A 10057-nucleotide genomic window follows, 5' to 3' on the forward strand; every position below is an offset into this window, starting at 1 on the left:
TTTTCCAATTTCTTACATCAATTTATCATAATTTTTCTTTTCTGCTGTTTGAATTTCTTGACTGTCAAAAAGAGTTTTATTTTTTAATTAGAAAATTAATTAAAAATGTGAGTTTGCTGTGAAATAAATAAGCCCAGAATGCGAAGAAAGAAAAAGCAAAGAAAATAAGATGAGGTCAGCGAACAACAAGAAAAGTTGATTTTTGTCGGTATATATACACCGGACGGGAGAATGATGAATCCACCGGAGAAAGTGCGTAAAGTCGCAGGCTTTATCCAATCTCCGGCGACAACAAGTCTCCGGCAACAAACCCATCTCTTAAAATCACCGGAAAAAAATCTCTGCCTCTCTCTCTAGCTGTCTCTCTCACTCTGTTTCTTCTCTCTCCCTCTCTCTCTGACTCTGAGAGTTAGTTGTGGAGAGGAAAAAGAGTAAGGAAGGTTGGTTCGTGCCTTTCTCCCTCGAATATGGTGAGAGTACTTAGCAGTAATGGAGAGAGTAGGAGACTTTAAAACCTCTTTCTCTCTCTCTCTCTCTATATATATATATATATATTGGCTCTGTCAAACGCCATTAAAACCCATCAGTTACGCAATTTCTCAAGGAGACAGGTAGGGAGAGAGAAAGAGAGAGATTTGGAATCTGTAATGAATGTGAAGGAGAGAAAGGGAGCACTAATGGCGGCTTCGGCTTAGGTGAGGCTTTGAGGAGAAGGCTGAGAGGTAGACACATACATAGATACCTCTTTGTTCTCTCTCTAGAGTGGCTCTGTAGAACGAAAGGGAAATAATTTCGGCTAAGAATCGATTTTTTCCCCATAAATTTCTTTTTTTTTTGGATTTTGGGGTTTTGGGTTCGCGAAATTCTTCCTCTGTAGCAAAAACTCGGAAATTCTTGTGTATCAAATCTTTCCAAAAAAAAAGCCCTTTCTCCTCCCGAAATCATTGCCCACATCTTTTTCTCAGATTCTCTTCCGTTTCGTTTTCTCCCCTTCTTTTAATCTCTCTCTCTCCCCCTCTCGCTCGCATCCCTTCGTTTTCATCAGTATATACTCTTTGGTTTGCTCTTATTAGAGGAATCTGATAAATTTCGCTTTTCTTGGGGTGTGAAAGTTTGCAACTTTTTTTTTTGTCTTTGGGTGCTTTTGTGGGCTGCGTTAATGGCGACAATGCAGTGATGGTCCAGTAGCAGGTTGTTGGTTGGGGGTGAGAGCGAGAGAAAGTCAGAGCGAAAGAGACAGTGAGTAAGAGAGACAGAAAGGGGGGAAAAGGTTATTTCTGTTCACCGTTGCTGCTATCGTCGGAACATTTGTTGGATGAAGATGGATTTCGTCGGCGGCGGTGGCGGAAGCGGAAGTGGGAGCGGCGGAGACGGCGGAAGCCAACGCCACGAAGGCGGCGTCGGTGGCTCCGACGCCGAGCGGAAGAAGAAGCGTTATCACCGTCACACCGCTCACCAGATTCAGCGTCTCGAAGCGTAATTCTCCATACTTTCATCTCTCTCTCTTTCTCTCGCTCTCTCTCGCTTGATGTTTATGCGATTTGGAATGCAGAACCTTCAAGGAGTGCCCACATCCAGATGAGAAGCAAAGGCTGCAACTTAGCAGAGAATTGGGTTTGGCTCCAAGACAGATCAAGTTCTGGTTCCAGAACAGAAGAACTCAGATGAAGGTTTGGTTTCTTGGACGTGCTTTCTCTTTTGTCTGAACTCTGCCTCCATGATATTCGACCCATTTTTCTCTCGAATTCTCACTAGAGTTCTTGGATTCTGTTGCAAATTTCATGTCTTAATGTTCACAGTCACAACACGAGAGAGCTGATAATTGCGCATTGAGAGTCGAAAACGATAAGATTCGATGCGAAAACATAGCCATAAGAGAAGCTCTGAAGAATGCTATATGCCCTAGTTGTGGAGGTCCTCCTGTTAGCGAAGATCCTTACTTTGATGAGCAGAATCTTCGTATGGAAAATGCACAATTGAGAGAAGAGGTTGGTAACAGGTTCCAATCATGCAAATACTGTATCTAATATCGATGTAGTTCTTCTGATTCTCGGGTTTTGATTGTTTTCGCAGCTTGAAAGAGTCTCGGGTATTGCTGCAAAGTACATAGGAAGGCCGATATCTTCTTCTGATTCTCGGGTTTTGATTGTTTTCGCAGCTTGAAAGAGTCTCGGGTATTGCTGCAAAGTGCATAGGAAGGCCGATATCTCAACTCCCGCCGCTACATCCGATGCATATCTCGCCTTTAGACTTATCAATGGCTAGTTTAGGTGGTCAAGGAATGGCAGGAGGTCCTTCACTGGATTTTGATCTTCTTCCTGGAAGTTGTTCCATGGCTATTCCGAATCTGCCATCTCAACCGAACTTGGTCTTATCCGATATGGATAAGCCCCTTATGACCGACGTTGCAGTCACGGCAATGGAGGAATTGCTTAGGCTTATCCAGACGAATGAGCCTCTTTGGACCAGAACAGACGCCTGCAGGGACATCCTCAACCTCGGAAGCTATGAGAGTATCTTTCCGAGACCAAGTAGCAGAGGGAAGAACCCTAATATTCGGACCGAAGCTTCCAGATATTCTGCCGTTGTTTTCATGAATGCCTCTGCACTTGTTGACATGTTCATGGATTGTGTAAGTATCTGTGACAAAGCCATGAGATTGATCATCCAAAAAACACAGTTTTTTCACAGTTTTGGTATTTCTGATGTATCATCTTCAAATTTATACGTGCAGATCAAGTGGGCAGAGCTTTTCCCGACAATCGTAGCAGCCTCGAAAACCCTAGCGGTGATTTCATCCGGAATGGGCGGTGCACAGGGTGGTTCTTTGCATTTGGTAAACACTTTTCCAGCTGAAAGATCGTTCGATATGATAATACGATGCGAAAAATTTGTTAAAGAGTTCATTCAATGTGCAGATGTATGAGGAGCTACAGGTGCTTTCGCCCCTCGTGGCGACACGGGAATTCTGTATGTTACGATATTGTCAGCAAATCGAGCAGGGAACATGGGCGGTTGTTAATATCTCGTATGAACTTCCTCAGTTCGTTTCCCATTCTCGGGCTTATAGGCTTCCTTCTGGATGCCTGATTCAGGACATGCCTAATGGCTACTCCAAGGTTATATCTATCTCAGAACCCTAATCTCTATGAACCATCTGCCATTGTTGATCTATGATCTAACTTTGTGTCTCGAATCACTGGAAAAAAGGTCACTTGGGTCGAGCATGTTGATGTCGAAGAGAAAGAACCAATCCATGAGATGTACAGAGAAACGATCCATAGTGGACAAGCTTTTGGTGCAGAACGTTGGGTTGCCATTCTTCAAAGAATGTCCGAGAGGTTCGCATCCTTATTGGTGTCGGGAACTTCGTCCCGAGATCTCGGAGGAGGTAAAAAAGATCCCGATTCTTGATCCTTATCATTGATCCTGTGACCCTTTTCCTAATAATCTTTCCAACCCTTTTTTTTTTCAGTGATCCCATCAGTGGATGGGAAGAGAAGCATGATGAGACTTGCTCAAAGAATGGTGAGCAACTTCTGCTTAAGTGCCGGCTCTTCTAACAATAGCCGTTCAACCGTTGTCTCGGGATTGAATGAAGTTGGGGTCCGGGTTACTGCACACAAGAGTCCTGAGCCGAATGGAATGATCCTTTGTGCAGCCACCACGTTCTGGCTACCGATTTCTCCTCAAAACATCTTCAATTTCCTCAAAGACGAACGAACTCGCCCTCAGGTCCGAGTTATTTCCGTGTTTTAAGTGTCATATTCCATGGCAGTATACACATTCATTCTCACTGCATTCGAATGTTCTGTACAGTGGGATGTTCTTTCAAATGGGAATGCAGTTCAAGAAGTTGCTCATATCGCAAACGGATCACATCCAGGAAACTGCATATCCGTTCTTCGAGTACGAGTCTTCATTCGCCAAATCTAACTAAGATACCGTTTTGTAATAGTCTCACGTTTTTTTCGGTGTTTATGTCTCGAAACCAGGCGTTCAATGCGTCGCAGAACAACATGCTGATACTGCAAGAAAGCTGTATAGATTCATCGGGAGCGCTGGTGGTTTACAGCCCGGTGGATCTATCTGCATTGCACATAGCGATGAGTGGAGAAGACCCTTCATACATTCCTCTATTGCCGTCAGGATTCACCATCTCGCCAGACTGTAGCAGCAGCAGAATCGCCACGGATGATGAGAACTGCGCCTCGACGAGCTCGGGAAGGTCATCGTCGGGGGGCGTTGGTGGGTCATTGATAACAGTGGCGTTTCAGATAATGGTGAGCAGTTTGCCCTCTGCTAAGCTGAATATGGAGTCGGTGACAACGGTTAATAACCTCATCAACACAACTGTCCACCAAATTAAGACAGCCTTGAACTGTCCTACTGCCTGAGAGACTGCTCCACACAAAAAAGAAAGCAATGATGGGTCCCTCTCCCTCCCTCTCTCTCTCCCTCTCTCTGTTCTTGAATTCAATGATGAGAAGGAAGACAGAGGAATTAAGTCTTCTTCAATGCTGGGAAGATCGAAGAGTCCGTGTTAGTTGAGAGAGGTTCAAGAATCTTCGATGCTCTTTGATGGTGTTTTTTTTTTCTTAGTTATTTCACTTCATAGTTTTTTATTTTTAATTTTTAATTTTAATTTTTAATTTTTAAGTTGTCTTTAGGGAATTTTAAGAGATGGGTATTACTAGAAACTAGGAGTCAAGAACGCACCATGCACTCACTGTCTTCAACGCAAGAGCTCTTGTATGGTTCGGGCATTGACTTCTGTTCCTTTTTATTTTTTATTTTTAATTGCAACTCTTTTGTCTTATTAATCTCTCTTCTAATTTCTATTTTCCGCAAATTAATTATTGCCTCTAATCATTTCGTTCTCCTCTTGTATGGTTTGTGTTTTAATAACGTGTTTAATTCGCATCTTTGGACTGTTGTGGATATTAATCGATGTCATGATAGTCAAGGTTGTCGTTTTATGAACCGTTACGCCAAATTGATGTTTTGACATTCGAAATAATCTTTAATATATTTAAGACGAAACTAACATTGATCAAAGATTGTTGTTAATATATGATCATACTCAATTCGATCGTTTGATATTCGTTGTAATTTATAATATATTTAAGACAATCGGTGAATTATATATATTAATATTTACCTTTTCAATAAAAAAATTATCTATGCTAAATATTGAATATTTATATTACTTATTCAATAAGTTCCATGGTCGATGGAATTTGATTTTCTTTTATGATAAACTAACGAGATTATAAGTTGGGAATTATAAAAATAAGAAAATATTACAATAAACATATCAACCCCATTGAGTACGAGGTCAAGATACATATGAATACCCTAGCAAATATTTGGAAATGTTATGAATCCATACAACCAATAATAAACATCAGGAGTGCCAATTTCCAAACGTAATCGAATAGATTTGATCTAAAAAATACATAATTATATATTTAAACATTTGATATACAGATTAAATTGATATAAATTTTTATAAAAATTAAACCCAAATCGAAATAGAAAATAAACGAATAAAAATGGAAAAAAAATTATTTAGAAAATAAGTATTCTATCAATAAAACGAATTAAATATAAAAATAGGATGAATTCGAGTTTCTAAAACTAAAGAATTTCGTAGACATCTAAGCTCAAAGTCAAATTGAAATCATAAATATCAACCTTTTAAAATACACAGACATCTAAAAACAAATGCTTGTATATACTATTATTATTCAATCATTTAAAAAAAAACGCTAAATCTTTAATTTCACCTTCTTTTTTTTGCTATTATAGACAAAAAAAAAATGTAATTGATTTTGATGGAGTCCATTCTTATAAGTCTACAATGAAAATAATCCTTATGGAACAAAATTTAGATTCAATGAATGGCGACCACTCTTATAAGATTATCGAATATGGACATTATATTATAGTGATCGATTGAAGTTGACAAGTTGGTGACTTTGAATTTGAAAGTTAGAGAAAAATTAAAAAAAGAAAAGAAATATTACAAAATGGGGAAATAATAATTTCATTTTGTTGGCTTTAAGGGGGAAAGCTCGTTCGTACGGACAATGTCCCCATCCTCCTCATCACTCCATGACTTTGAACCTCTTTTTTCTTTTGGTCAAGATCATGTCACGTCTCAACCAAAACAAACAAAAAAAAAATTATTAGAAAAGGAATGATCTCATTTTAAATATTTTGAATGAGGCCATATTATTTCTTCCTCCTTGTATAATCGTACATTTACATATATTGATAATATTCGACGGTCTAAATCGATTAATCTACATTTATGGTCATGATTATTGAGAGCGTTGGAAGTTGTTCTTAGTCTTTGACCCCCTTTTATATGTATGAAACACGGATGCAATATTTTTGTGTTGATGCTTAAAACGACTGTAATTTATCATTTAAATTGGTTTCATATTTCTAAGCTAATTAAGCAACGTGATATTATATGTTAAATAGTTAGGATATTGTAGAAACAACTATACGTTGAAATTAAGTGAAAGATTTTATAAATGAGCTGAAAATTTATCCTTAATAGATGAGTTGGGATTTTTGTTACTAAAACTGTAATAATTTTGTTCAGGGTCATTTGATATTGATGCGAGATTATAGAGTACCCATACTAAGAAAGTATATTAAAAAAAACAGAATAAAAATATTTATTTTTCAAAAAAATATAATTAAATTCTCAATTGAGAGAATAAATTTTCTTATCTGACAACAACATCCAAAACACTTACAACATTTATTATTTTATTAATTTTAAATATCAATTTAAAACAATATTTATTTATTTATTTTTTCATTGGCCATTTTATAAAATATAAATATTTATTCTGATAAATTAATAAAAAATATAATTGTTTTTGAATATTTTCATAAAAGATAAATATTTTATCCTGATTTATAGATAATTACTTTACTAATTGGATAAAATTTTAAAATTAATTTAGATATATATATATATATATACCAAGTTTGGATTTTGGGGTATTTGTTCAAAAAGTTTTTTTTAAAATTTGTTTTCAAAGAATTGATCTATTATCATTAATATACATTTTTTTTAGTGAAGGGGACTTGTTCTCTTTAGTATATGGTCAGGACCACGCCAATAAATTCTCATTGACGTTGCCAATCTAGACTTGTAGAATTTAATACCTTTTCAAAAATAATGTAAGTTAATTTTGGACAATTTTGGGTAGTTTGGATTTATTGACACCATTTACTCAAACAGCCATGAATCAAACCAACGACTCGCATTTCTTGTTTCCCTAATCTACAAATGTAAATAAAATATTTAAATACTATAAATTTATGACGTAGTTATATAAAAAGAATTATGTTCTTTTCCACACAAAAATTCTTTTGTAACGCTAACAAAAACGCTATTGCAATTTATAAATATTCATAAAAACCTTAAACCAAAAAAATGCACACTAGCCAATAATTGTACCTTTCAATCATTTATGACGGTTCTCTATGATTTGGGATTTTAAGTAAAATGATATAAATTTAATCAAAAGTTGATTAATTAAGCATCGTGTCCACTTCCAAATTTTTCTATGGAAGTACTTCTTGTTCTAATAATAAAATTTTAGCTCTCCCATGCTTTTCTTTACTCAAGTTTTCATTATTTTTTATTACACAATTAATCATTTTTTTTGTCTTGATTTCAGTATAAAAAATATAACTTTTTTTATTTGAATTCTAAAAAAGTTGCATATAATTTTAAATCCTAAATGGCATTATGCCAATCATATCTTTTTTTTTTGGTAAAATGCCAATCATATCTTATTATGGATAGATCATTCATTTCCTGTGGTTGTCTGAATCATTATATATGTATGTATTGTAATAATATAAATTAAATCATTTTGTAGAAGTTTGTGATAATACATACCAACGAAACAAAATAAAAAAGGATAGGTTAAAAACAATTTAATTCTATATAAAATATACGACAGTTAGAACTTAGAAACATCAAACATATGATGATATTCTATTGGTCACTAAATGCTCTTGATGGGCTATTGGGCTTAGAGGAAAGTTTAGAAATTGACTATTGGGCCCAAAGGTTGGTCACTAAATGCTCTTGATGGGCTATTGGGCTTAGTGGAAGGTTCAGAAATTTGATCATTGGGCTGAAACTGACGTGGGCCCAAAGATTGGTCACTAAATGCTCTTGATGGGCTATTGGGCTTTGAGAAAATTTTCGAAATTGACTATTGGGTTGAAACTGACGTGGGCCCAAAGATTGGTCACTAAATGCTCTTGATGGGCTATTGGGCTTAGAGGAAGGTTCAGAAATTTGATCATTGGGTTGAAACTGACGTGGGCCCAAAGATTGGTGACTAAATGCTCTTGATGGGCTATTGGGCTTTAAGGAAATTTTCGAAATTGACTATTGGGCTGAAACTGACGTCGGACCCAAAGATTGGTCACTAAATGCTCTTGATGGAAGGAAAGTTGAGAAATTGAATATTGGGCTAAAACTGAAATTGGGCCCAAAGATTGGCCCAAAAATATGTTATCGTAGTAAACCTAGTAAAGAAGGCAATCCAAATGATAGCATGTAGCAGAATAATCCTGTCTGTGTGCGAGGAGCAATTTTCCTCGTTCTTCGATCGTCGTCCTCGAAAATCAGTCCCCGGAAAACACAGGAACCCTAATTCCGCGTCAGGTTTTGCCTGAGGATTTGTTTCTTTTTCCATCCGAGAAGAACAAAGAAAGACTTTTGAGGTAAAGTGAAGGAGGGTTGAGCTGGGAAGGAGGTGATGGCGGGGAGGGAAGTTCGAGAGTACACAAATCTTTCCGACCCTAAAGGTTCGTTATTTTTGGTGATTAGATCTCTGGGTATTTCGTTTGAGGTGGTTTTCTGTTTGTTTCTCGAGGAAAATTTCGAGCTTTTTGTTTGCGCCGCTCTTTGTTGCAGATAAGAAATTAGGGAAAGGGAAGGACAAAATAGATGATGAGGACGTCACCTTCCAACGAATGGTTGCAAAGGTTAGCGCGTCGCCTCTCCTCTGTTAATCAATCGGTGCTCTCTGCGGTCAATCTTCTGCTATCTGAAGAGATTTTGACAAAATGTGGTTACATGTGTATGTTTGTTTGTACTGTACATATCTGGTCTGTAATGCATCTATGCTTGGATATACGAATATGACAAGTAGTTTTCTTGGCGACATTATGAATCCATGCTATGAATTTGGTGGGTCTAGTCTTATGTATGGAATAGGCATGGCGGGTATATCATAGATGGATCGATTCTCTGTCGGAGAATACCATTGAAATTCTATGTTGCTGTATGTGAAATTCACTTTTTAAATGTGTTTGAGGTTTGCAGGTTCAGTTCCACAGCTTCTTTTCCAGTTTTCACTTTGGTCGGTCATGCAAGTTCTTTAGCCACTGGATATTTGATTGCAGAAAGCTGTTTTCTGTTGAAAAATTTTGTATTCATGTGGTATTTGGAGGTTAGTTTTCTGATAACATGCCCCGGCAGGGATAATGGCTCCGCCCATTGGCTGGTTGTTGCGTGCAGATGCAGGAGGTTGCTGGTGAGCGTGGAGGCTATCTTCACGGCCGAGGCGGTACTCTCCCTCTCTCTAGCGCATTTCCTTCACTCAGATTCTCATTCTCGGCTACATTTTCTTGGGCCACAACTCCTGAATTTTTTATATATGCAGCTCTGGATAGTGATGATTTACTTTACCTCAAAGAGCAGATGGAAGCGGAGGAGGATGCAGAACGTCTTTTGAGACGGACTGAGAAACGGGCTTTTGCTGCATTTAAGATATCCTTTCCGAGTTTCTAGTTATTCGCAGCTTGAGAAGATACAATCATCCTGACCCGGATTACTTGGGTTTTTGGCAAACATGCTGAATCACCGATGATTGTCCAAAGAGTTTTGTTTTGTTTACATTTTCCTTGACTAGAGATCACAAAGCTGCAAGCCAAGCAGATTCCTCGACGGCATCACTTCCTTTACCACTTCGTGTTGAGCCGAAACCGAAGAGCGGGATTAGGT

At 37.5% G+C, this 10057-nt stretch overlaps 2 protein-coding genes across 3 annotated transcripts in view; both read left to right on the plus strand.

The window, feature by feature from the left end:
• The first annotated feature begins 217 nt into the window (after positions 1 to 217).
• On the plus strand, positions 218 to 4602 carry LOC104812186 (homeobox-leucine zipper protein HDG11). Its single transcript, XM_010539218.1, has 10 exons — positions 218 to 1476; positions 1553 to 1670; positions 1800 to 1988; positions 2159 to 2632; positions 2735 to 2836; positions 2919 to 3119; positions 3211 to 3391; positions 3476 to 3735; positions 3820 to 3909; positions 3996 to 4602. The coding sequence occupies exons 1-10, from the start codon at positions 1316 to 1318 to the stop codon at positions 4395 to 4397; spliced, it is 2178 nt and encodes a 725-aa protein (XP_010537520.1). The 5' UTR covers positions 218 to 1315; the 3' UTR covers positions 4398 to 4602.
• A 4009-nt stretch (positions 4603 to 8611) lies between these two features.
• Positions 8612 to 10057, plus strand: part of LOC104812187 — a 2353-nt gene continuing 907 nt past the window's right edge. Inside the window, exons 1-5 of one of the 2 annotated variants that reach the window (XM_010539219.1) lie at positions 8612 to 8856; positions 8966 to 9036; positions 9572 to 9620; positions 9717 to 9823; positions 9973 to 10055. In XM_010539219.1, coding sequence (XP_010537521.1) covers positions 8808 to 8856; positions 8966 to 9036; positions 9572 to 9620; positions 9717 to 9823; positions 9973 to 10055 — 359 coding nt within the window. In that variant the 5' untranslated portion in view covers positions 8612 to 8807. Of the gene's footprint in view, positions 8857 to 8965; positions 9037 to 9532; positions 9621 to 9716; positions 9824 to 9972; positions 10056 to 10057 lie in introns of both variants that reach the window. The other variant, XM_010539220.1, reaches the window with a different exon arrangement.

The sequence above is a fragment of the Tarenaya hassleriana genome, unplaced genomic scaffold, assembly GCF_000463585.1.
Source record: "Tarenaya hassleriana unplaced genomic scaffold, ASM46358v1 Cleome2, whole genome shotgun sequence".
Taxonomy (NCBI): Eukaryota; Viridiplantae; Streptophyta; class Magnoliopsida; order Brassicales; family Cleomaceae; genus Tarenaya; species Tarenaya hassleriana.

Coding starts and splice junctions, on each gene's coding strand:
- LOC104812186 (XM_010539218.1), top strand. CDS start 1,316: ATGAAGATGGATTTCGTCGGCGGCGGTGGCGGAAGCGGAAGTGGGAGC. Junction 1,477..1,552: donor CAGATTCAGCGTCTCGAAGC/GTAATTCTCCAT, acceptor TTTGGAATGCAG/AACCTTCAAGGAGTGCCCAC. Junction 2,837..2,918: donor AGGGTGGTTCTTTGCATTTG/GTAAACACTTTT, acceptor TTCAATGTGCAG/ATGTATGAGGAGCTACAGGT.